This window comes from Lates calcarifer, linkage group LG7_1 (assembly GCF_001640805.2).
Source record: "Lates calcarifer isolate ASB-BC8 linkage group LG7_1, TLL_Latcal_v3, whole genome shotgun sequence".
NCBI lineage: Eukaryota > Metazoa > Chordata > Actinopteri > Centropomidae > Lates > Lates calcarifer.
In genome coordinates, this window is record NC_066839.1 from 19109864 (window position 1) to 19137694 (window position 27831).

The following is a 27831-nucleotide window of genomic DNA, read 5'->3' on the forward strand; positions in this document are numbered from 1 at the left end:
CCAGAAAAAGTCTCATTGATATAGCTTTATTCTCTTGTACATTATATATATCATACTAAAATAAACACAAGTTAAAAAAATGAACAAAGAAACTGTACAAAAAAATGTATATATACTACATCTTAATTACAGAACAGTCTACTGTCCAAAAAAGGCACTAAATTCTGAAATGGGCAATACAGTAATTTTGAACATAACTAGATTGGAGATTGATACAACAGCATTCAGTCCTCTTTTTCGGAGCTATATTGGGATGAAGTGGATGGTGTTTCACTGGGGACACAGAAGGACATGTAGACATGTTGACCCTGACACACCACAAGAGGACACCCCTTCAGAGTAAGCACCACCAATAGAGTATGCACAACATCGGGTGGGGAAAGCCTGTTTTCAGGTTTCAGTCTGTTTTTCAGGTTAATCTGTTTCCAGTTTTCTCCTGGAAAAGCACAGAATCTTTACTTCTGAGCACCTGAGGGTTCTTTCTTCCATCACATAAATATTTCTGTCAAGCTTGAACTCTCACATAAAATACTGCTGGATTAAAACTTGTACTAATTGGGCCATGGCATCTCTCAAACACAAGGCATTTCATTTAAAAGTGTTATACTGAGAGAATAATCTCTAAATGCACTCCATAGTCTTTTCCTTCCACACAACTTATTTCACAATTTCTAACATACAGTATTCTTTGTATGGGGAGAGAATGTCACACCAAACTCCATGAAAAAAATCATATCAGTAGAAAATAGCATTTTATCAACATACACTCTGTGGCAAGGGAGTAGTGTGAATCATTTCTTTAAAAGAATAGTTCACCTTTTGGTTTTTTGTTTCAGTGATCAAATCTACAGTGAATTAGGCTGTTGGTTCCATTTTGCCATTTTCATAAGTTCTTGTCAAACAATTCCTGATATACACATTTCACCATACTGTGAAATCCAAACACAATTTCATTGTTTCTAGTGACTTACATAAACCTAACCATACATCAGTAACTAGTAAGAATTAATGTCATTATACTTGTCATTACAAATCCAACTATTTCTCCAAACCATATTTTGTTAATTATGCCTTGTGTTTGCAAAAAGGAATATCAAAATGCTAGATTTCACTATGAAGTTTGGTGTGACATTTTTAAGAGTGAACAGCACATACTGGGGCTTTGATTTAATATGATATGGTGTTGGAAGCAGCTGTACTGAAATGTTTTTTAACACCAGCCCCTTTATTGTATATTAAAGTTTGTCTTTTCAAAGGAAGGCCTGGGGGGAGGGAAGGTTACATTTCAAGCTTAATCAATAGGGATACTTAATTTTCATAAGGTGCATAATTTTTGTCTTTCACAAAATAGCTTACTAGCTCAGACACAAACGGGGAGACTGTTGTTCAGTCAAATAAAGGATGACTCAAAAAAAAAAAAGAAGTTTAAGTGATAATAGAAAAATAAGTCAGAAGAACTTAAAAAGCATGATTAACAATAAAAGCATGTTTCATTTCAAAACATATGTCATTCTTTTTTTGTACATTACCATAAAAAATGAGTATAAATACATATTGTTTTTATCTTTAAACCCTTTCTTTTTGAAACACAGGTCCCAGTACTGAGTCACTGTATCACGGCTTCGTACACCCAGAAGCAGTAGAATTAAATAGAGCTTTACTAGACTAGAGCCCAGGGCTGGAAGCTATTCTACTGTCAGGATCCAGATAGCAGACTGTTTGATACGTCACCAGTGTCTATGTCTGACCATAAAAATATGAGGAATAGCATTAGGTTTCTTTCTCAGAGTTCCTGGTTGACTGCTTTGTTTAATCCTGCTTGGTAGAATATTTTCCAAGTTCTCCAAAACCATCACAAAGGCAGGGGTTCCTTTACAGAAACTGTTTGACATTTAGGGAGATATGTTTACTTGCCAAAATTTTGTCAAAAAGATCAATACCACTTACGGTTGTAGGCTAAATGTGAAGCTAAAGCCAGTACTGTTAGCTTAGTATAGCACAAAAATTGGAAGCAGGGGAAACGAACCGTATAAAAAAACTGAACTGTACAAACAACAATTTATGGTTTTTCAGGGGTTATATGCTTTAAACTAAATGTGAACCATGCGACAGCTTAGTTTAGCAGAAAAACTGGAAGTAGGAGGAAACACCTGGCCTGCTTCTGTCCCATGGTGAAAATATCTGCTCACTAGCAGGAATGGTCAAAAGTTCACTAATTAACACGATAAAGTAGTATAAAAACGGGCAGGAAGTTACTGTGTCTGGCCAATAAAATGTTTTTAGCGTGTAACCAACCATAAAACCACAACTTGTCATTTTTACATTTCATTTTTGTACAGCTTTAATAAAACAAAACACTAAATGAGCTTTAGAGGTGCTAGCTGGTAGGGTTTTACCTTTGGACGCCATCAGGCCCTTTTTACAGTCTTTGTGCTAAGCTAAGCTAATGGTCTCCTAGTCTTAGCTTAGCATACAGAAATGAGAGTGGCATCAATCTTATTGCCTAGCTCATGGCAAAAAAGTCAGTAATCATATTTCCCAAAATACTCAAACTATTTTATCCTCTTCACCCTAAGGTAAAATTTGAGGGTATCTGTCTTCAACTGACAAAGCGCTAATACTTAATTACTGACCCCCAAAAACACTGATATACTTTTAAAGAACACATTGTTTTATCTCTGCTTATGACATTACAATGACCTTCAGTCAAAGATGGTTTTGGAAAATTTCCACCCAGGGCAAAAAAGAACAAAAAACACAAAATAAAATAGTGGATAATGATTTCCTATATAACACTCCAAGTGTCTTTGAGTCTGATTCCCTTCAAAGTGGTGCTTTGACCATTGAGGCTTTACAGATGTAATAAAAACAAACAAAACACCCCAGAAATTTCTCTGTTATACTCTAAACCATTTCCAGTGTGAATTTAGTCTAATTTGATACCACTGATATTAAAAAGTCTTCTGAAAGCACATTCTTTAGGCTATTATAAAGAGGCAGCGTCACAGAACAAGTAGTAAATAGCTTAAGGGTATTTTATCATTATATCTGGCTGCTAATACCTATCTTTACTGACATAGGCCTGCTGTAGTGTCAGGCCCACATACGAAGCCACACTGGCTCGAGAAGCTTCACTGAATGTGAGAAAACGACTACATATACCAAAGGAGTTAGTAGAAATCACTTTGGATGAATGTGAACGCCGTTTTCAGATCAGCCTTAGCTTAGCCTCTTAGCTTTTTGCTCCGAGCATCTTTTCCTTTGGCATTGATGACATTTAAAACAAAGCACAATTCCCCTTATTAGATAGCTTAAGTTTGCTTGATTATCACATTGACCCTAAATTGATTCTCATAGCCTCGAGTACTTAACAATAGTGTCACTGGGAAGCTAAATACCAAGGCAAAATGATTGTATATCCAGTCGCCAGTTGGACTAAAAACATAAAGGGAAATGCATGTGTCAGAAGTAAAATTACTACTGCTGTTGGATATAAACCTTTACATTAATTCTGGTACTTATTAATGCATACTAAAAAGTTTATTGTTGTTCCTTGTAAGGAAATAAACCTGCTGTATACGGCACAAAGTAAAGGTCTGGCTGTCTGTATGAAATTAAGGCTACTTTTTCAAGGTTTTCATCCAACAGCAGCTCTACTGTAGGAAAACAAAAGGCCATTCCACAGAGGAATGTTAACTATAGAGGGTGAAGACAGTGACTGGACAGTTCTGTCTGCCGATATGATCCTTTCTGACAGCCTCAGTGCCAGAGAAGGAGAGAAAGAAATTCTCTCCGTCCATTTTTCCCAAGATGGCTGGAGACTGCTCTTTCGATGAATTGCACAATGACAAGGGTGAATTCTGAGGGGTAGTTAGGTAGGTATGTACCACACCATGAGGTGAGTGTGACTGAGAACCATAAGAACCATATATATATATATATTATATATACAGTACACGTTATTTTTCTGAGGTTGACGTTGAGGTGAGATAGACTGAGGATCGGCTCAGACAACCAGGCTGGAGAGGGAAGGAGAGGGGGAGTGAGGAAGAAGAGAGGAAAGAGAAGAGGTATCCTGTGAGGAGAAAGTGTATTGACGGAAGAGAGGGGAGTTCCTGGGAGGCGCAATCCCAGACGAGAGCCACCGTTTTGGGGGTTAAAGGCTTGGATTGCCCCCCTTTTCTTCTTTCCGTGGAACATTTTCACAGAGATTAGAGGACATACAGTGACCCATTTCCGCAAGCTGTGTCAATATATTGGGAAGGGTGGGGTGGGGGTGGTGGGTAATTACTGTTTACACGGACTTTGTGGGAGGAGGGAAGCCGAGAGAGAGGGAACAGTTGGCAGGGGGCCTAGCTGAGGGACAGATTCAGAAGGTTTACTAAGAAGCATTATTTTAGTCTCTTTTTTTAGCCCCTCCCCATCGTTTCCCACCTTTTCTTCTTCCCTTTCTCGTCTTGACTCTGTCATTTCTCTCGGCTGCTTCCTCCATCCCAGTTCCTGTGCAGTTCATTCGTCCTCCAGGGACTCCGTCTTGATGTCATTGGGGACCCCTCCGGTTCTGGACAGGGCCAGGATGGTGTGGTTGACAGCAGCCATCTCTACAGCGAGAGAGATGGGGTCCTGGTGCTCGCTGTGCGCTGCGCTGTCATCCTGAAAACAGGGAGGACAAAAGCACAGCAGTGGTTCAGAACGAGTCCAGTTCCAACGTCATGTTGACCAACTGACTGTTCAATTGTCTAATCACAGCTTAGCAACCGTAACAAGGCACAGCAGGCCTGTAAAGCTTTGGATTTCTCTACATGTCGAAACAGTGTGGATGGGCTGTTGTAGGAAAGATACTCAGCATTTTAAAAAAGTTCAGAGGGTAGTGTCTTTTGTTAGCCTCTCTAAAACATAAATACAAGAGTACACAGTTAAGGAATGGATTCAAGTCTGTGTTTATCACCCTAATGTATTGTTAGCATGTCCCGCCAACTACCTTATTACTTACTATCATTACTGAGTAATGTATTACTTACAAGGCCACTGCAGTTTGTGGGGCTACAGGTTATGTTACAACACAGTAGTAGTATTTCTCACTCTGTGTGGGCTGGTCCTGGATGTTGTTTACACTCCTGTAACCCTAGCTAACCAAGACAGTTAGGTTTGCTAAACCGAGCAGTAAGTCCTAAAAGCCTTTTCTCCCGTAATGTTAGCAGTGAAAATATCCATAAGCTAAGTAGCCAAACAACGTTACATTAGCATGCAATAACAGCTTAATCTTAATACCTTAGCTGTCACACTTCAATGGGATAAGTTGCTCTACACTGCAGTACAAAGGGACATTTCTTAATTTGGTGGGTGGGGACTGACTTATTGCAAGTGTCTGTACAGCTTTAGCTTCAATCTTTTAGCGCTATAGCATTTTTAACATTAGCTTAATTAGCTAGCTGATACAACTGGCTAGCTTTCGTCCATCTCTGTCCAAAAATCAAGGACCATGTATTTACAGGAGGATAAAATAACATTCTCCTGCAATGCACTGTAAATCAGTCGTATGTTATCTGCTGCAGAGTTTAAATTGTGAGAGGAAATTAATTTGGATATTAAAAAGCAAAATAAAAAAAATGTTCATGCTGAGAGAGCCAGAAAATGGGTGAGGAGTGAAATCAAGGATCAAATCAACTTTTAAGTGAAGTGACATCTGATTACTGTACAGTGAAAGCTATTTAAAGACATGCAATCAGAGTATTATTGTGGTGAAGGGACCTTTTTAACCTCTGTCTGATTTGACTGTGAGTTTCCCTTGGTCTCATTTTGGACTGTACTGGAGAGCAGTGCTCCCTGCAACCACAGACATGAAGATATTCAGCAATATAACTGATGAAATGCTGCTCCCAACACAGACATATACAACCTGTGACAAGCAGTCATGAGTAGACAGGACCTCACTTTGAAGGGTGTCTGGTTGAGGGTAATGTTTTTCCTCCAAATTATCACAATGCAGCTTTCTAGCAAACAGACTTTGGCATGTTTCTGTGTGGGGGGTACCTGTGTTGGTGAGGTGGGCTCCAGTCGGTAAAGGCCAAATGGTCGGCTGAGAGGTCTCTTGTCAAAATAGGGCAGGTCACAGGCCTGGAGATGTTTCAACAAACAGGATTACTCAGCTAGGTAGCATTTGGAAGTGTGGATTCAAGTTTAGTTTAGGGAATACCTCAAAATATACAGAACTACGTCTCCTCTTTCTTTGGTTCATACTGCTGGTTGACAGATTAAATGTACCCTGTGTTCATCACTCATTAGCTGCACTAGTTAACCTTAACTGGCTTTTTTCCCTCTTACTTCCAGCAGTCTTTACTTGTCCAGGTTTGCATGTTGTGTAATCAAAAGTAAAGCTACAGGGCTTAAACTGAAACACAATCTTCATCTGTAGGTCTCTATAATAATACAGAGCATTGCTTCTTTCCATTGCTCTGGCTTAGTTTCCATTGGCTACAGGGAAAAAAAAGTGAAGAGAGTGAGCTTTTGTTAATTAATGTGCCTTGAGCAACAGTTCTGAACAACAGTTCCTCACAAAAATAAAGAACTTTATGTGCTTTCTACATTTGGGGAAGGATATATCCAGAGTTCATCTGAAAGAAAGCAGCAGTTCAAAATGTTCTTTGTCTTTTTGTGTGAATTTGTGAACAGTTTTGTGCCAGTGAGGCCACAAGATTCGACTCCAAACAAACACCACAAGCCGCTGATTTCAATAAACACAACTGGGACCAAAGAGTGGGAAAAGTCATCAGTAAAGTCAACTGATGTATTGTTTAGCTGGAATGAAAGACGTGTTAAATGCATGGTCACATTTGACTGATGTCTGGAATACTGAGTGTTGTCCAAGAACCAAGAGCCTTTCACCAAGGGACACATGTGAATGGCTGGCAAGATACTAATCCATAAAAATATAGTCAAAGAAATATAAATGAATAAATAAACACTAAGACCTAGTACAGTACAAAATGAAAACATAAAGCTGGAACACATGGAGAAGTGACCTCCTCCTCTCTCCTCAGACCAGTGGTTTATGGTACTGTCTGGAACATAAATCAGATTTTATGTGTCTTTCAGGATCCTTAATAACTCTCTACCTGCTCTGAGAAGTCATTCCCATCAATGTCATCGCTGTTGGAGTGTCCTCCAGGACTCTGGACGTCTATCCCATGACTCTCCAGGATTGTGGCTTCTTGGAGGAAGAGGATGGATCGTTAGATTTACGATGAATCACCCATATTATTACAAACTGTACTGATTCCAAGCAAGGGGCACTTGTTCCCTGTGGGTACTTCTGTAGTTGCCAAGGGGAAAATTGATCAAACTGACACTGACAGTTCAACTGTATGACAGAAAATGACATCTCATTTACAGAATTAGCTGTGAAAAATAACACCAATTTTAAAATACATTAATATAAATACATGGCCGGTGGTGCAGATGAGGGGGTACTTGAGCTCAAATCTGACATGGCTGTGGGGGAACGTCAGACAAAACCGTCTGGGAGCCACTGCTGTAGAGGGTTACAAATGACCACACATTAGTATAGATTTTGGTCGAGAGATATTGAATGTCATAAGTGGCTTGTTGTTCTACTCTACAAATCTAATTGGCATCTGGGTTAATGCAAGCAGCGAGAGGAATTTTTTTTTTTTAATTCACAGCAGTCACGGGGACACTTTACCAGAGGTCATTACAGACATCAACAATCATTAACCTAATTATAGTGATGGTATGAATTCATGGTGGGCCAGTCACTGCATGAGAAGAATGTTAGAAATCCTGTTATTAAATATGAAGTAGTCATGTTAACACAAAGGATCCAATCAGAAGTCATATTTGTGGTCCCTCCCCAAAGCCACATTACCAATGTTAGCCCGTCTCTTGATCTCTTTGCGACGATTGGCAAACCAGTTGTAAACTTTCAGGGAGGTGACCCTCTCCAGATCAGACAGCTTCTTCCCTGAAACAAATCATATGAGGATCTCATCACTCAGAGCATCCTGTGTCACTTACTCTCTCACTTCACTGTCACAACGATGGCCGATGTTTCTTTGTTGTCTACCCTCAAGCTGTGAATTGTACTTTTACAAACACAGTTATCTTACAAACGCTGGTGGTTAAAGAACTGCTGAGAGGAAATAACTTGATTCCACTGCATGAGGAGCAAATCATACAACAGATGTGACACAGATGTTTGGTCTGTAAAATTCAGCTCAAGTCCAAAAGACTTCAGAGCCAAAACTCTGCCACAGCCACTGGGGTCTTCAGCAGAGTGAGAAATGAAGAACTGCTGCGTCTTTGTTTTCACTGAAACCTGGCTACACAGCAACATCCTGGACACAGGCATCGAACTGGACAGGCTAACTCACTACTGAAAAGACTGGGCATCATCACTGTCTGGTGGGACTGGCGGCAGTGGACTGTCCCTGGCGACTTCAATTTAAAGACAGTTTTGACAAAACTGCACCAACATGCCAAGTTAGCTACATGAGGAGAAAATACAATAGGTGTCTTTTACACCTAAGTTGTTGCTGCTAATATTAGAGTGCTCGCTCTTACCTTTAAGACTGTGTGGTGTTTGTATGTCTATTCCCTGTGTGTATGCCAAACATATGAGTGGAAATGACAATCACGATTGCACACCAAATGTATACCAAATTACAATGTGATACACATTTCTGGTGTGTGTGATGTACCTGGTTTCTGAATAACAGCATTGCAGGCATTTGCAATCTCCTCCCGTTTGGCCTCATCTGGGTACTGGTTGTCGTTGAAGTAGCTATAAATAGCAGAAGAGCCACACTGATTAAATTAATTTCACAACACAAGGACGATGTCAACAAACCGGAGTTACTGCTGTTTGTTAAGAGTCATGGGTTTTGTTTCTTCGTAGTCCAGCCGTTTTCTGGGACAGGCTGCAATGTTTCCTCAATTCCACGTGGAAATAAGGGAGAAGTTATGAAACAAGCTCCCATTTATCATTTTTAATCTGCTTTTCCTCCTCCTCCTCCGCCTTCGCCCGGCTCACCTCTCCATCACAGCCAGGCACTCTTTCCTCCAAGTGAAGCGACTTCCCCGACGCAGCCGGAAGGTACCGGGGGCAGTGGTGAGGGGGGGCGGGGTTTGCCTCCACTCCATCTCCTCCAGAGGCAACGGAGCTGGCCGCATGTTGAGGGTGGCACCTGGGGAGGGGGTGGAGCAGCAGAATCACTGGTTAAGTTACAAAGGAAGACGCTATATCTGTCAGGAAGAGTCGAGCCTCACTCATTCTCAGGAAGACACGGTTAGCAGCTGTGTTTGTGGTTTGGAAGCTGAAAACTGTGCCTGAAAAAGTCCAAAAAAATGTCGTAAGAATGAAAATGTGTGTACAAGCTGTTTTTACAGATAAACTGAGCCCAGCGCACAATAGCCAGAAAGCCCATCCCTCATGAAAATGTATGTGAGAATGCACGTCGCCTTATGCAAATCTCACAATATACTCTGATTATAAACTGAATAGTGCTGACAAAGACTGTGCTGCCTCTTCTCAAATCATGACCACAGCAGAAAGGAAAACCACACAAAAGGTTTGATTTGCACTCAAAGTCCTAAAACACGGCAACATAACATCTAAAAGCTGGGATATATTATGGGGTCTGCAGCTCACCCGCGCTGTCAAAACCTCATCTGACACCAGTGTTGTCAACGAGGCCTAACTGGGTCAACCTGCAACAGTCCAGGTTACCAGAACGGCATGAATGGGGCATCACTTTTCTCTGCAGCAGTGACAGAGGCGTGTGTATGTGGGGCTGGGCTGGGCTGGGCTGAGCTGAGCTGAGCTGAGCTGAGCTGAGCTGAGCTGAGCTGAGCTGGGCCAGGCTCGGTCTGGCCATAAATAGCATAGAGCAGTTTCCAGTGCTGACGCTGTTGGCAGGGCTCCACCGAGGAACATGCCGCAGAGGACAAGGCGTGGGATGTCTGCTGCCTGGCTATAGGTTGATACAGCATGTCCACGTGTATTCACACACACACACACACACACACTAGCTTATGCACAGTCAGGATCCAGAGCCAGCAGGAGGCCTGTTGTTGTTGCCGTTAACCATTTACAGTGAAGTGTGTGCAAGACACCAGAATGTCATCTTTTGACTGTGAGTCTCTCTCTATAGCAGCAAACTAAAACTACTTAACCAATATATAACTAAGGCTCTTTTTGGTTACCCATGTAAACTCTGATTTCTCTTGAAAACAGTTTTAAGCAGCGAGGATTATGACATAATCAAGGTTTCAGAAGACTTGAAACTTCAACTTAGTCAGACTTAAGTCACTAAAATGAAAAATTGAGACTTGACTCTCTACCTGGTTTAGGACTTAAAAAGTCTACTATCAAGTTCTGGTCAAGAGTCAAATCCTGAAACAATGAAAAAAATATATATATATAAAACCTGCTATGTATACTCAATAATCATATATCACTGAAATTTATGTCAACATAATCCACAAAGCTTAATCCCAAACTACATCACAGAACTGACCTTCAGTCTTTGACATGGAATCCAAAGCTCTTCCTCACATTAGTTCAGGTGACATGTTCAGATGTTGTGTCATTTTTACCTTCAGCATTTAGGCCTCAACTTGAATCTTAACGTGCAATATTCTTATGAAGACATGAGACTTACCCTCAACCCCTCATGAATAACTAAGAACTATTGGTTATGTGTTAAGACACAGTCAGTATCAAATGAAATTCATCATTAAAAATTCATTTTAAGACCTCTCAATAATTAGAGTCATTTATATATATTCATGGGTGAATTTCATGCTTCAGACCTGGCTCATTAAGACAGCAGAGTGGGTAAAAGAGCCAGGGACATTCATGGCTCATGGCTGGTGGATCATCTCCAAGAAGCTGCGACGGTGCCAGAACGTGACGCGGGTGTAGGTTATGGACATTGGCTTGCAGAGCAAAGATTTGGTGAGCAGGTATTTGAAGAACGGAGGTACATGATTTTGTTGATTTTGCACAGCGCCATCATCAGGATCGGCAGGTGGACAAGGGATTGCAAATGGGTTGAGCTATCATCATCAATGCTTCGTACAATAATTTTTATTTAGATCACCACACCTCTATACCTCAATATCATGACTTTATCATCAGCAGAAATATGTTGCACAGGAAGGCACTAGACAACTTGGTTATTAGGAACGACTGTTTGACTCACCTTGAATGAATTGAGACTCAACTTGGACTTGACCCTAAATGACTGTATGTATGGCAACTGCAGTTTATGGCTGCAGGGCTTTTAATTGTTGGACTATTACAGCCACTTGTTTATACAACTAAAGCAGATTTGTTTTTCAGAGTGCTGCTATCTTGGTACAATACTTTCCCTCAAATCCTCTGGTTGAAATTGCACATAAATGTTATTTCTTATGCCACAATAACAAGTCAGGTCGTATAAACTGCTGCTTCCTTTGTTCCCACCGGCCTCCAATTTGTTTCACAAGCAAAGATGCTTTTGCTAATGTAGACGATATTACACGGTACTGAGCCATCTTATACTGTATATCACATCCCACTGCACCACATATACCACAAGACGCTAACTACTTCTACTTACCTCATTAAGAGTCTAACAGGAAACTGCAGGAAGCAGAGTGTTTTCCCACCACGCTTCCTTTCTTTGGAGCTGCTTCCCTGCTGCGATTAGTCAAGCAAACTCTACTGCTCTCTTTACATTCAGGCTTCAAACTCATCAGCTTTTCTTCATTTGCTCAACTGGAACTTTGCACGAGCATTCAGACTGACTAAATGAAACACCTTTCTTTAACGACCTTGATGATGTCACTGACAATGCTGCCGCTGATTGGCCACGCAAGATTCAGACATTCATATTATGTTCACTCAGTGTTTCATTTTGTAGCTTCCTTTCGGCACCTGCTGCATACCTCACCATCCTGGAGGGGTGGGGATCCCTCTCTGATGCCCTTCCAAATTTTGCTTCCATTTTTAACCACATACCTTGTGACCAAACACACACACTGAGTCAAGAGCAAGCAGCGAGGCAGGGGATGGATGTACCTGGTGTGGTTTTCTCCAGCGTGTACCAACGGTAGAAGGCTCTCTTCTTCTGCTCGCTCAAGTCGGAGCCATGCTGCAGCAGCCAATGGGAGATCCTGCTCTGGCTGATGCCTGGAAAGCAGCCAGACATCGAATTACAACAGTGTGTTTTACATCAAACCCCCAGCACAATTTGTAGACAACCCTTAGAAGAAGTCAAGAAAGACAGAGTGGAATACTAGAGGGGAAAAGTGTTTTCTCTCTCCTTAACTCAGACTTTATCTCTTCTCCAATCATTCATCTCTAACACAACCTGTAGCCACAGAAGTACTAAACTCAAAATTAGAGTTTGACTGATATGGGTTAGTACAAACCACCTGACCATAGGAAACATTTGTTAGCATGTTTTACAGACACTTAGTATGTGGAAAAGACTTCTGTAGTATTGTCAGTTGATGAATATCATTGAGATTTGTGAAGGGGTTTGTGCCATCAGGTACAGGTGGCAAAAATCAATGATCCAATTTTACAGACTAATGGCTCACACACTGAGAATAGGTTGAAAGGACCCTCCAGTTGCAATAAGGATCTGTTTATTCTGTGTGCTAAAGGTGACACAGTGAAAAGAAAGTGAACGTTTCAGTCAAATGATGATCGCCAGCACAACACAACTCATTTATCAGCACAATTACATACAAGTCTAACAGGTCCAGGATTACATGGGTCAATGCAAAATGTTCCAAATCAAATGAGTTGCCAGTTTTGTCTGAATATTCAACTTGTCTTCTGAATTATAATTTGTCATGTATTTGTGGTCCCTGATTCTTCTTATCAAATATATATTTTTGATTTTTAAATAATCAGATTATTACTGATGTTTTTTCTTTAATGCATGTCACCTTCAATTAAGAGGAATTTATGATTCACAGCCTTGACCAAGTTACAGTACAGTCCAGAATCTCATACTAAAACTCCTTCAACAGGTTATATCTAGAATCGTCATGTGTCAATACCTTTGCACATCCTTGTGTGATGTTAAATATCAGAGGTTCACACAGAGAAATAAAAAGAGTGCGTCTTGGTCACGAGTCGTTTAACAATAAGCATTGAACCAGAGAACACTGGAACAGCAAAGAGAGACGAGTCGCGCTTCTCTGCCCTTCATTTCTATCACCCTTCTCTTTTACCTCTGCGGTTAGTTTTGTTGTGAGGTCATGCTGAGCCATGACTCAGTTTGCAGAGGTTTACAGCCTGTCGTGATGTTATCCTGCTTTGCTCTGTATACAACAATGCAGTTTAAAAAAAGTGAAGTGATACGTTGAGTGATAAAATAAGATCCAACTTGGAGGCTTCTGAAATGCTGATATGAATCATCCATGTTTAGGTGGAACCATAACAAATGACAATGAGCCAGAAATCCACAAAGAAACTGGATAATTAGACTTGACCCATGAGTCAGGGGTGACGGAAATTGCTTGACATACAAATGTGAATTTAAATCAAAAAGGAGGACATTCGATTAACACATGTACATGACAAAATGACAAAAACACCTAAAATCAACAACACTGTTCCAGAGTGTGACAGTGTGTCTGCTACTAACCGGTAACTTGTGCCACGACTGCCTGAGAGATCCTCCTGTTCCCCAGGAACGCTTTGATCTCCTCCTTCACCATACTGCTGTCCCTCCTGCAAACACACACAGCAAGAATGAGAACAAAGCAATACCATTTAATATTCTGTCAGCAGATAAATCCTGGGCAGAATATATAGAAGCTCTGTTTTATTTAATAGGGGGCAAACATACAGAGAACCACCAATGTGCTATACATTTAGTAAGGTGTACTAACACCTAAGTGACAGACTGATATCAAAGACTTTCAGCTTTTATGCTCACTGTTTAAGATGGATTTACACATGTTCATTTCCAGTGCAGGATGCCATATCATCATTCACCCAGCATTAACGACACACACTGGCATGTTGTACTGCTTTGCTGTGGACGCTGTGCTCCTTTACATCAGACTTAGATGAGTCGCTTTGTACATTACAATGACTGTTGCCTTTGTTTCATGTCAGATAATCAAGTCTGTGTTTTTGTATTGTGCCTATTTATGGGAAAACTATCAAACCAAGGCTCCATTTTAATCTGCGCTGCATTTTGACAGCATTTATCAATGTATTGTTCTTTGTTTTTATGGCTCCCGCATAATCAACGTTTGCGTTTCAGAGGAGCACAAAGGCAACGGCTCTGTGAATCAAAATAAACTGAACCACAATCAAGTAATCTATATTTTCTAAAACGTATTTGGAGGACATGTTTCCACTATCTCAGTCCTCGGCCAGGGAAAAAAATAAAACATGCAGAGACTTGCAGGAGTGGAGGGTGGTGAGTGAACATGTGCAGTCACACAGTGTACCCACCCTGCTTTTTGGCTTCGAGCCCAATCCCCTCCCCTATACATACACAATAAGACACACATACATACATACACACGCACCAACAAGCTTATGACTGTCGTGGCTTAATTCCTCATCCTGGTAGATTGTGAACACCTGTCTTATCCTGACTTATCCATACTAATAGTGTATACTTTTTTTATTTTTTTAAAGCACAGGAAGGCATTTCCAGGGGGCGCCTACACCACCCAACTTTAACAGCACTGCTGCTCAAACCATACAATCACAGCATCCTTTGAACCAGTCAGTATCCCAGACTCACACAGTAGAAAATGGAGAGCGCATCAAAGTCCTAAGAGCTCTGTTAGCATATTTCTGAAATGAAAATGCGTCACGACTCTTGACATCCAGCATCAATATCCTCCACACCAGCCTCTTGCGGCGCAGCTAAAATTAGAGCTCAAAAAACGCTGCTTGTATCGACACCAGCGAATCAATGTAGCACAAGCTGCTGTACAAGACTGAGGAGGAGTGGGAAGTGAAGGAGGGAGAGAGGGCGGGGGTGGGGGGGTGGGGGTGGATGCCAGCTCAAAAGGCCGAACCCCTGCGGAGAACTGAAATGTGCACTTAAAAGTGAGAAAAATCAGAAGGGCACCGTGGGATTGTTGACAAGCTGAAACCTTGTGTCACGCCCCCGCAGCCCCCGCTGAGCGAGACGCTGGAGAGTCCTACAGGCGGAGAAGGACGAGGGCTTTTGAACGCTACTTAACTTCTTGGGCTGTCTAAAGAGGACATGTAATTTAATGCAGAGGCAGCGTGAATGAGCAATGGGACAGCTAGTGCAGTGCTGAGGATAGAGCCTGAGCTCCAAATGCCTATTCTTATTCTGACTGGGCAGCTGGAAGGCAGCAGGAGCCCACAGCGGTAGGAGGAGCGGACTAATGTGTTAAGTGCTAAGAAGTAGAGAGGAGGTGGTTAACATGTGCACTGTGATAGATTATGAACACCAAAGCTGTCAAAGTATTGGGCCTAAGTAACCGCTGACATGATTTCAATCACCAGTTGTTACAGTAAATGTCACTGGATGTGACTGTACATGATTCTGTGTCATGTTTCCAGAGATGCACAATTTCTTCCTTCTTCATAGGAAATGTCATCCTGAACCCTGAAGGCTTGTCCGATACGTCCCACAGAATACTTCCTTTTTTCTGCAATAACATCTTTGTTGATTGTACACATAATCTCTACAAGAACACTTCTATGGCTGCCTGTTATTTTGATTCTCCATTACAGGATGTACGTGCTGTTCAAGACAAATGTACTAATCATAACTGTCACGCGGTGCTGCTGCTGTGCTCAAGCAACGGAATCTCAGCCTGCTCTCTCTAGAAGAGCACTTCACCTTTTCTGTCTCTTTTTTATTTGTTCCACTGTTCTTCTTTACTTGTCATTTATCTTTCAAAAAATGAACAACAAATGCTGTTCAATAACTGTTAATAAACTCCCAAGTGAACTGCAATAAAGGCTCGATCCTGCCTCTGCATCAAATAGAGCTAAAGCAATTAGTTGATTAGTCAATGAGCAGAAAGCTGCTTTTCTTTGCCTTAACTGTTATAATAATTGTGAATATCTTTGGGGTTTGACTTGCTGGTTTGATAACAGAAGATGTGAAGATGTCACCTTAGGCTTCAGGAAACTGTGATGTGAATCTTTCACCATTCTCTGTAATTTCATAGACCAAACAATTCATTCAATGAATCCACTGAGAAATTAATCTGCAACTGTACTGATAATGACAACAAGTTTACACCTCTAGAGCCAAGGCACTGTGCTGCCCAATGCTCTTGTAGTTATCTGGGGGGGGGGTTCTCTGTAGCTCCGCCTCCTCAAAAATATAACTAAACATCAGGAAGTGCTTGTTGGTAATGAAGACGAGGGGCTAGTTAGCTGAGGGAGATTTGTACAACACCTGGACAAAATTTGACTTTTGTCACCTGCCAATGCAAACCTTCTCATTACTGAAGCCCCACGTAGATAATCATAAATGATAATCATAAACACTTCCAGATAACGTAGGATATAACCAATCAAGACCAGTCAAGCCAGATTTTGTATCTACAGTTTAACCACTTCAACACCTCAAAGCAGAATGACATCTTAAAGGTATCCTCCTCCCTGAGGTACCACTTCCAGCTGCATTTGTCTCAATGTAACCAAACAAATAATGATCACGTGGAATGCACCAGTGATTACTTTGCTTCATTCTATCACCAAGCATAATAACAGATTGGACTAAAAGTTTTTCAGCACAACCAAAGCTTTCCTAAGAACAGCAAATGTAACAAAATCAAGGATGTCAGACTGTGATGGCAGAATCATTTACACTTTCAAATCCTGGTGAACATCATCTGTAGACACAGACATTCATTTTAGCAGGTAAACCAGCCTTGTACTTACTACTGTGTTGAGAGCTGTGTTGAGATGCTTTCCCTATTTAATGTTAAACTTTTTTTTATAATTGAAAGATTCAAAACAGCAACTAAATGGACTCTGTGGTAAGGACTCTGCAACTGCCATTTTTACGACCAAATATGAACTTTAAAACAGCTTTTAAGTAAGCACAGACAAAAAAAATCCTTCAAGGGCTCAGGAAAAAAGCAAAATCTCAACAACAATTCCATGACAAGTGGGAAAACTCCACTGGCTCACGATCACGGCTTCATGTTATATGATCATAAGCCCCAAAACTTACTGCATTTTATGGTGAGATCGTTCTCTAAACTTCCGTTTCCAAGGTCAAGAATGACCTCTGAATCTCACTTTTAAATATGTCTGCGTTCCAACAGCAGCTGCACACAATGGCGCTTCAGTGCAGTTTTTCCATTTGGCACTATTTAATTAAGCCAGACATAAACTGTGCTCTCTTGTCTCCTCGTTGTCGACATTACTGCCAATAAAGATGAATCCCTGACTTCACCCAAGTGGCCACAGCAACACTCAAACTATTGAAAATAAAAAAGAATCGTCTAGAAAAGACAGGTTAGAGACTTCAAGGTTGCACCTTCAGATCTTTCTTGTGCGTTTACACACAAGAACATTTTGTGAAGGGATCATTGGTACAGTAGAAATGATAACCACTCATTTATTCATTCACTCAGTGTTCATTTCATATTGTTTACTCATTTCAAACATGGTCTTGCTTGAGTGAATGGAGCCTTTCACACTAGCAGACAACTCATTTAAGCTATGAAACTACAACATGACCATAATCTCAGATAATGTGTAGCCTTGTATCTTCTGTGTTGTCCAGTTCTACAAGTGCCAAACTCAAGCTGTGGCTCAAAGTAAGAAGTTACAAACACTAAATTTTAGACTCACTTTGTCCTGACACTACTGACCTCATCAGTTCCTCCACCTTGTCATCGATGTCCAGATCTTCTTCTGTAGCTTCAAACCCAAAAGCGCGCGCCGCAGCAGCGCTGTTCACAGGATATCGTGGAGGGGATAGCTTCCCGTTGGGTGTAGCAGCTAAGCTATCACGCCCGTTCTGTGACAGCGCCACCAAGGAGACAGGGGATGGCAGGATAGCGGAGGGCGGTGGTGGCCCCGGTGGCGGGGAGGTGTCGTAGCTGTTGCTAGGAGACGGTGAGAGTCCCCCAGCGCTGCCGAACTGCGTCTGCGTGGCGGTGGAGATTTTGGAGGTCGTGGAGGAGGCGGCGGCCGCAGAGTGATCGCCAGCGCTTCCCTCGCCACTATTGATGGCGCTGTTGCTGCCGTTGCATGACACGGAAGAGGTGGTGGTTGCCGAGGCAGTGTTGTTATTGTTGAAAGATGTGGTAGTTGTGTTGGAGGCAGAGTTGTTGGTGCAGCTGTTTGCCCCGCCTACTCCGTAGGACGAGGAGGAGGAGGAGGAAGAAGAGGTGCGGCGGCCAAACTTGTCGCCGTGCTCCCGGTCCAGCCGGTCCAGAGTGTCAAGTGCATGCAGGATCTCCTGCTTGGTCATGCCAGTGCGACGCAGCCGCTGCAGCAGATCTATCTGCTCAATAGTGAAGCGCGGCTCCTCGCTGAACTCAGACATCCTGCTGCTGGATGAGAGACAAGACAGACAGGTTGTGAGACAGAGCAGGAATAAGAGGAGGAGAAAGGAAACAGGAAATGCAGGGGGGAAGTTAAGGAAAGGAAGTGGATGTTCAGGATCTATTGGGGAAACAGGAAAAGAAAGCGAGAGAGAGGAGAGGAGGAGCAAGGAGGAAAGTCAGGCAGAAATGAGATAGATGAAGGGACAGTGGCAAGGCAAGGAGGAAATGAGAGGATTAAGTGGGAAAGAGAGAAAAGGAACACAGTTGCAGATGGGGAGAAAATGAGAATGATGGGAAAGGAGAGGTGAGGCAGGGGAAGGTAGTGGAGGTGAGTTGGAGGAGTAAAGTAGAAAGAGACGGGTGGGAAAGGAGAAAAACTGCAAGAAGAAAATAAAGAGGCAGCAGATAAGAAAAGGAAGACAAGAGCGAGAGATAGAAGTGTGAAAGAAAAAGGGGAGGGAGGGGCAGGGCATAAAAAATCTGCTATTTTTGGGAACCAGCAGGGAACACACGCAGAGTGCCAGAGTCACCTTGACAGCTGATGCTATCTTAACATTCTGACTGCTGTTCTTTAAGAGCTACAATATATCCCCGGCTCTGCACACCACCCACACTGTATGTTTTTCATAAGCAATTTGCTGTGCTCAAAATCAATGCAACTGGAATCAGACTGCGGCAGATTTTCCATCTTCTGTGCCTGCCCGACCTATGCTGATATGATAAATGGTTTAAAAGGGGTCACCAGCATTCTTCTACAGCTGTGTTAGTCTAAACTGTGCAGAGGATGGAGGAAAAAAACTAAATGCCTCAAGAGTGCATGCAGTGTTTTAAGGTTATCATGAAGTAAAGTAATAGGACTGTGGAATATAAGTCTTTAGAGGTCTGTAACACCAGGCTTTAAAAGAAAAGGAACAATTGCTGGCATTTCAGAGAGGGTCATCACTGACATACATTACTACACCACAGGACAGCTTAGTAGCAAGTGTGAACATTAACTAGTCTCTTGAGTTGTCATTACCTATTCATAAGGAGCACTACAAAAGCTGTGATTCATTATCAAGCACAATTACACTGCAAAACCTGTCACATGCCAGAGAGAGGAGCCACATTGAACTGCAACTGTCAGACTGGTTACACGAGCCAGAATATCACTGCTTTCTTCATGCATGCAAATAAAGTGTTATACTGAGCAGTCACATTGTGTGCTGCAAACAAAGCCATGGGTGAGAAATCATTGCCTTACCAAGTTAACTATTCACTTTGGCTTAAGCTGGTTTAACTGGTTGAGACACGCTGAGCAGGGGTTAGCCCCTACAGAGGAGCAAAAAATTCAACCTATTATAAATGAATGCCCCACACGGGTGCACAGTAGGTCAGATAACACAGGCTGGACAGGTGTTTAACCAAGAGGTAGAGAGAGAGAGATAAAAAAAAAAAGTTTATGGCTGATTCTACTTCTTCAATTTAATTATAACGCAAGAGCAGCTGGAATGGGGCTCTCTTTGACACATGTTAAAGCAAACTTCCTTTGGTCCACAACTGACTTTATTTGAGTGCACCCAAGTTCAAGAACTCAGACAGCAATAAATCACAGTTTCAGCGCTGATTTGTTCATCATGCAAGCAAAAACAGACGAGGTTTTCTTACCCTTAACCACAGGCTGCATGTACCAGATATTCCCGCTGCAAACCAAACTCCCGTCTCTATATTGTCCCAGTTCTAAATTTGACCATTGTCCATAGGTAACTCTTTTCCCTCCATGTGTTTTTGTTTTGCTGACTATAGGGCCTGCAGTGAGAGCACAAATCTGTCGCTCGTGTCAGCGCTGCAGGCGAGCCACCAGTGATGCCAGCTTTCACGCCCTTTGCCCAAAAGCTAACGTTAGCAAATGTTTCTGTGGCAGACGGACAATGCCCAGTGTAACGTTAAATGAGCCAGCTTGCAACCCTCTAACCCTCTCATGATTTCAGTCTTCTTCGGTGCCGCTGCCGCTTGACTTTAAACTGACAACAGTCCGCTGGCATCACGGAGGACGTGCTAGCAACTTCACATATGCTATTTCTGTTGCATTGGGGTTGTGGAATAATTAGCATAACATGCTAGCCATGCCAACGCTGATACTAGCTGACGTTAGCCGCTGTCGCTGGCTAGCGAACGTTTGATATTAATAACATCACTTTCAGTGTTGTAGATAGCTAAGTACATGACTTACCTCGGTTCAAATCGTCCACTGAACCATTTAACTTTGCAACTTGAGCAAAGACCCGCTGTGTCTTTTACTGCAGCCGAACGGTACAGCAATTTGATCACAGTGCCCTGTCCGACCCTTTTCCAAGGATTTCTAATCAGAGGCGAATTATTTGCCTCTCTGCTTTGTCTGTCTGACAACAGCCATATTGACAACTAACACCTCCGAGTAGCTCTGAGGGAACTGTAGTTTTACTCCTACAAAGGCCTCTACCACGCGGCGGCGTTCTGTACACTAGAAACTACAAATCCCTGAAACGAGAGCGAGGGGGGAGCTGATGGCTCACTGATCTACAGTTGTCACAAAAGGCGATGCAGTTTTTAATGTGGCCACGGCGGCTGGCTGCTCCTCTTAACCCTTCTGCCACTGCTGGAGTGAACCGTGTGAGTGAGTGGTGTCTGGATCAGAGGCCACTTACACCTGCCCAACTACACCTACTGGCACGAGTAATAGATTACATGTGCAACTGCATTATAATGGTAAATCTGTTCAGAAATGTTATTACAGATTGAAAATAAAGTTGTTACCATTTAAAAACAAGGAAAAATGGATGTTCAGTGATTAACCTGAGCACGGGGATTAGGAGACTATCTAATTCAGCTGCCTTGGTGAAAACACACTCAGTATAACAATTACCCAGACTCTCCTAGATGTAATACACAGTATTATACGTGTGTATGAAGATTGTTAATGTAATACAGTGAAAAAAGAAAGCCATGGATTAAGAACTAGGCGTGGGGAACAACTGCCACAGGGCACCAGATCCTCACTTCACTCATTTTTGGAGATTAATAATCTGTTGGGTGTGGGTGTAAGCAGTCATCTCCAAAAGCAGACCCACCCACAATTTACAGATCTTGCAAATGTAGGCCTATTTACATATTTTTAGTCTTTAATGTTTCAGATGCGTTGGGCCGAGCTGTTTACTCAGCTGGTTTGGGAGGAAGAGGGTCAGCAATAGGAGAAATTAAAAGAGGTTTAATTCTGGAGGGAAAATGGATCCAGGTGGCTACAACTTAGCATGTGCATCAATTAGACATTTCAACTGAAAACCACAGCCCATTTAAGTTAACCATTAATATTTTTCTGCTGCGCTGTTTCTGCTTCACTTCAGCCCGCACCTGCTTTTCCTCTGCGGAGTGGCTGTGATTATATTCCTCATATCATTCTCTGTGCACGCCAGAAAAACAAGTTGGGTGACACTGTTGATAATCTCCTAATGCATAGTTTGATCCAGAGGTCATGCTGGGAAAATCAGTGCGGGGCAGAGTGAGTGCTCTGCTTTCCTTTTTTTTTTTCTTTTTTTTTTTTTTTACAAGACAGTCAGCCCTATTCTGCCACAGTGGAGGTGTTTAAGTAGTCAGATGCATTTTAAAACATTTGTATTGCACAGTAGAATATGATTAATATTAATGCTTTTAAAGCAAGAGTCTGTGACCTAACAGTAATGCATAATGCATTATGGACCCATAGTGCTCATATAAGGTGCTTATGATGCCATATTTACTGTCTGCTATATGAGACACACTATAGCTTTCAGTTATAATGGAGCATCATAGATTTTGTAAATGAGGTGTGAATGCTGCTATGCAGAATCTGTGCAACTTACTGCACAGTCTCGTTGTCATACTGCCCCCATGTGACAACTATGACCAAAAATAATTAATCGTTGAAGCCAGTGTAGGAAGAAAACAAGGTTAAAGTCCTGCTGAATTTATTTTAAAAGGACATTTGTATGAATTTGTCATGTTATTTATTCATGAACATGTGATGTAGCTAAATAGGTTTCTTCACTGCAATCAACTGAGTGTTTTCCATTTCTCCAAGTGCTAACTAGCTGTGCTTTCAAGTCTTTATTTAGAGAAACATCACTGTGGTAAATGAAAGTGTGTACTGTGTGATGTTTGTTTGATGGATAATCCTTTTCCACAAACAGGAAACCCTTTCTCTGACTGAATAAAGTAATTTATAATTCGTCCACCTGTTTCTGTGATTTCCCTGTCATCTGATTTGAGGATCTACCCATGAGGAAAGAAAAATAAAGTCATTTATTTTTGTCTGAGGAGAAAAATAACACATTTATAAATGTCAAGGTCTTGCTCTCAGCACTGGATGCTTTAAAATAAAATTAGGTTGCACTCACACTGCACCTGACATGATGTGAAACTGTGGTGATTTTTTTAAGAGGGGGAAGTTGGGGAAAGCAGGAGTAAATGCTACATTTTTCTGTCTTACTCTCTTGATTTTACATAGAAGCTGGTTGTTAAGATAAATGTGTTGGCACTGAGTAAAAGAGCCACAGCCTCAGATACACAAAGTGCCCTGCAGGATGTTGGTGAAGGAAAACCTCTACAAAGCCATAAAGAGATAATACAATTCAAAATAATTAATATCATTTTTTATTCCATGAACTTGAGCTGAATCCTATGAGGTTTAATCTATGCAACAATAACAATATTTTAGTGGCGTGTTGTATATTCTGGCAGACTAGAGCTCTGAATTCTCACAGGAAGCTATGTATGTGTGATGACTGAAAATGTTCACACATAGAGCTGCCTCTGTGGACTGTAAATGCACTTTATAGCAAATGTGAGTTACATAAGTTCACAGGTCGACACAAGGGAAGTTTGGATACAGGATACACACACAAAAAATAAACTCACAATACACCTCCTCATCATACAACCTTCCATTATTCTCACAGCAGACACTTCTTTTCAAATACAGGTGATTGTGCTAATCAAAATGATTGTTGAGGTGTATTCATTACCTGACTACATCTGGACAGCCCTTTATCATCTCTCTTCTACCAGTCCGGTAAAACTGTTGTGTCCAAGATGATGATCTGAGTCTGCATGGTATTGTAATAAGCACCAGGCAACAGTTGTTGGAGCAAATCTACTCATGTTTTGTCCAAAGTAAACGGTGCAGACTGTAGAAAGGACAGGTTATTAGGGGCCCTAACCCTGTCATGCACTTTTTTCCCCAATAGCCTTTATGAAATTGTTATGACTGATTTATATTGAACTACACTTTCACACTCAGCCAAAATGTATCACGCTTTTCTTATTACAAATTTATCTTAGACGCCTTAAAAGTACAGGCGATTGGGCTTTTTTTTACTTTACAACCACATAGACTACCCTGAGAGAAGAGGTTAGGGTACATTGTCCCCTCCTAGTGCCCTTCGAAGTTCCCTACATTTTTCCAGAAACCTCCTAATGGCTTTCGAGTGCAAACAAGAACTCAGTGCGCAGCTGCTCACTCAACATGGTTTGATGCTTGTGTAGTGGATACATCAGCATCCGGCGAAAAACTCTGGTAGAGGACCAGGAATACTTTTCTATTCAGCTGTAAGTGCTCGCCGTGCGTTTTGCCTTCAGACCGGGTGGTTACTCATGTGAGTATGCAGCTTGGTTGTAAAAGAAACAACTGAGCAAGCGCTGTTGTTTAGCCAGCTGTTTTGGTCAGAGGGAGGTTAGCTGGCTAGCAGCGTCAGTCAGCTAACGTGAACTTAGCTAGCTTGGTGAGAGCAAACATCAGCGTCGGTTTGTTTAGGTGGTGAAATGAGGCGAAAAATCCAGAGTTTGGAGCATTCTGTGGTGATGAGACAGCGTGTCTGATAGCAACGTACTTCAAGTTCGCATGTGTTTCAGTATTAAAGGTTAACGCTAGCATGCCAATTGATAGGGTCAGCTGTGATTTGACATAAGGCCGAAGCTATAATGATAACGTCATTTGGAGTTAATGGACTCAAGAACATATTCCAGCCTATAACTAACATTAAAAACTCAAAGGTAGCAACTGAATTTGTGATATATACGAGTATGTGGTTATTTCGTACCTGCTGCTACTTTATCTCGTCTAAATACATAGTGTAACATTCATTTTTGCCTTGTTAGTTTGCTAAAAACATGTCTTAAACAGCGTCTTATTGCAAGCCTTATCAGGACAATTATATTCAGTTTTTAATTTGGATATGTGTGAAACAATTATAGTCCAAAACATCCCTGTGCTCTACTCTTCTCCTATGTTTGGCTGTATTGTTCCAGGAAACATGTTAGCTGACTGGAAACAGAGCTTGGTCCAGCTCCCTCTTTTAAGGAGAAGTTGCTCAACTCATTTATTTGAACACCTGCTTGTGGGAGTACGAGTTCTGTTTGCAGGGAAGGGAAGTGTCAACCAGCTCTATCTGACTGAAGCAATTAACACCTTAACGTCTGAGTTTATAACAGCTTAATTAAACCCATATTGTTAATTATCATATATTACTGTCTTCCCAGACCCTAAAAGAAAATAGTTAATTTGACACCTTGGTCTCCACTTTTTGCATACCTATAGATTACAAAAATCTTTAAAGCCACATCCCTCAAACCAGTCTCTAAATGTAATGTCCCACCTGCCTCCAAACACCCCCAAATCTTTGAGATTAACATCAGCCAAATACTGGTGCCAAATATTCCATCATTTGTTTTGATGTCAAAGCCTCCGGCTGATATAGTTTGTAACCTTTAGATATTCCATCAGGCTTCTAGACGTGTTCCAATATTGAAGTCCGTATTTGTGATCTAAAAAGTGACATCTTTGGACATAATGTGAAATGATTCGTCAGAAATTTACCAATTAAAAACTAACTCATTTACTTTCACTTTTTAATCCTGTAATGTACAGCACCATCACACAAATCCCTATCCCATTCAAACACAAGTCAGCAGTCGTAGTATCAGTAACTTCAGGTTTGTTGCTAAAAAAAGGAGCAATGGCTCATTTATGAAAAAGTAAAAAGATCTTAAATTCCCCATGCATTTGGACTTATAAGATTTGTGTCAGTAGTTTGTTGTGAAAGTGTTTCTCTCATGAGCATTAGCTAACTAATCCTCTGCTTATAGGTTCTCAGCATCATATGAACGTGACCAGCAGCTCTCGAGACCAAGAACTGTTTAGAAACAGAGGTGAAAAATGAAAGGCAAAGAGGATTGGGTCAGTGAGCTGGACTGAGGGAACATACAATGTGGTCTGGACATATTCCATCAGTACAAGTGACCTCAGTCTTCAATTCAAAGTGTCTATGTATTTAAAGATAAGAGGAGTGTTTTAGACAATTGTGTTTTACTGTGAAAGTCCACAAATATTTTGCTGACCCTAGATAAAAACAAATTTGGTAAAAAGTTTCTGTTGATCCGGACTTTTGTGGGAAAATACAAACTGTTCAAGGAAATCTTGCACAATGTTTCTTCAGTGATTTGTTCATGCTTTTCTGTTATCACAGTTTCTCAGAGCCTACCGGGTGTGATCATCGCGTTGCTGTTGGAAACACAAGGAAACACAAGAGAACTCATCCCCAAGAATTTACTGTGAGTATCTGGAGCAAACATTTCCTAGACTCACACCCACACCATAGATTAATATGTGACACACATAGAACGTACATTCACGGCCGTGAAGGATGCTTCACACACCATTTTCCAAAGTGAATGTAAGCACTGGAACGACAAATTACACCCAAGCCTGTTTTGGCCATATGCTGGAAGCACTGTGGTTAGCTTGCCCCGTTTGAATTTTATAGTTTGTTACCGGCTGCTGGTTTTTAAAGATTAGAAGTGGCAAACCGTTAGATGCATTTGTATAACCTGCAGCTGGGCTTGTCTTGCTTAATGTTACTTTTATGTCATCTTGGAGTATGCTTCAGGAAAGGCCAGCAGGGGGCACTCTAATGCTTGCTATTCCCCAACATCAGCCCAGTAGTCCACACTGTCTAGAGGTTTTCCTGTGAGACGTCCTGTTGAGATTTCATGTTGGATGTTTCGAAAAAAATTCTACATCAGCATGTCAACGTTATTGTCAGCTCAGTGCTGACTTACAGTTGCCCTCATTAACACAAGTTACCAACCAAAATCTTACAATGTGCAGGTAAATTTGCCTGTGAATTGTCTTTGATGTATTTTGGTCATCCGAACTTTCTGGATATATGCCATTGGGCAAGATTTAAAATTGCATTTAATACTACATTACAGTCATGGTGTTGCTAAGTGGCGGTAAATCCTTTTTATACTATAATTACAGCAAAGACAGGAAGCCAGGGTGGTGATACCTCTAATTATTAGGCAGCCATGCACCATCAGCAGTACTAAAGTTCTGATTGCTAGAGGCCCACTGGGGTGCTTAAGGCTTTCATACAGCGATTAGCAGTATCATGTAGGCAGAGATACTTATACAGAGTGATACATTATTAGTCAACTGCTGCTCAAGGAAATGGTCCAGTTATTCATGTAAAATGGATTTGTTGTCATTAGTTTTTTTTAATGCAACACTAAAGAACTGCAGCTTGTTCACAGGGCAGTTATTTGTTCACATTCTGCAATTTCAAAAAACAATTGCAATCTAGAACAGAGCCGAGTCTGGCCTGCTGATTTCTACAGATAAATGTGTCCCACTCTAAAATCTACTGCTTTGAGTGTGCCCCAATGAACACAGACATCTCTTTGGTCTTCACTTTCCTCCCTCCCTGTCAACCCTCACCATCTCTATCTTCTTGTTATATCTACGCCCCCCCCCCCCCCCCCCTTTCCTAAATGTCTCTGAATCCCTCTGTCCTGGCCTCCCAGCCCTTATGAACAACTGGCCAGGACAGCTGGCTTTAACAGCTGCTTGCCATCTCATTTTGGCCTATCTCCATCTGGACAAGTTTTCCCATAGAGCTGTCCTTTTGTAAGCCAGTCATTCTGTTTCTAAATCAGTCTTTAAGCTATCTTTGTGTCACCATTCAGCAGAAAATATACTGAAACCAAAACCCAGAGTTTTATATTGTTCTTTTGTTGGAAGCTCTTGTGGTGCCTTCATTTTCTCTTGTGGCCTAGAGCTGTTGGCAAAATCTTCTACTTTCAATAGAATACATCCTCTTTGTAAAAAGTAGCAGTTAACAAAATTGCAGTTTTCCTCATCAGCATCTGTTGTGTTATCAGTGTTTCTTTGTTTTCCTTGCTCTGTTTTGCCACCATTTACAGTTGGCTGACGACACCAGTATTCATCTCCATTGCCTCAGA

The 27831-nt window shown here is 41.5% G+C and overlaps 2 protein-coding genes across 6 annotated transcripts in view; one reads left to right on the plus strand and one right to left on the minus strand.

The window, feature by feature from the left end:
• Positions 1–10: 10 nt before the first annotated feature.
• Positions 11–21114, minus strand: hmbox1b (homeobox containing 1 b). 5 transcript variants are annotated; one of them, XR_001963014.2, is made up of 11 exons: positions 20753–21114; positions 17860–18546; positions 13665–13750; positions 12083–12193; positions 9050–9203; positions 8718–8800; positions 7886–7981; positions 7116–7210; positions 6034–6117; positions 5022–5826; positions 4516–4653 (listed from the first exon to the last, which is right to left on the minus strand). XR_001963014.2 is itself a non-coding variant. In XM_018694721.1 (10 exons), the coding sequence occupies exons 2-10, from the start codon at positions 18537–18539 to the stop codon at positions 4510–4512; spliced, it is 1533 nt and encodes a 510-aa protein (XP_018550237.1). In that variant the 5' UTR covers positions 18540–18543; positions 20753–21110; the 3' UTR covers positions 11–4509. The 5 variants fall into 5 exon arrangements, 4 of the variants coding, with proteins under 4 accessions (XP_018550237.1, XP_018550235.1, XP_018550238.1 ...); XM_018694721.1 differs by lacking the exon at positions 5022–5826 and having other exon boundaries at positions 11–4653; positions 17860–18543; positions 20753–21110; XM_018694719.2 differs by lacking the exon at positions 5022–5826 and having other exon boundaries at positions 11–4653; positions 20753–21108.
• A 2911-nt stretch (positions 21115–24025) lies between these two features.
• Positions 24026–27831, plus strand: part of disp1 (dispatched homolog 1 (Drosophila)) — an 86088-nt gene continuing 82282 nt past the window's right edge. The window contains 2 exon segments of the mRNA XM_051071993.1: positions 24026–24188; positions 26058–26142. The gene's annotated coding sequence lies outside the window, so the exon portion shown is untranslated.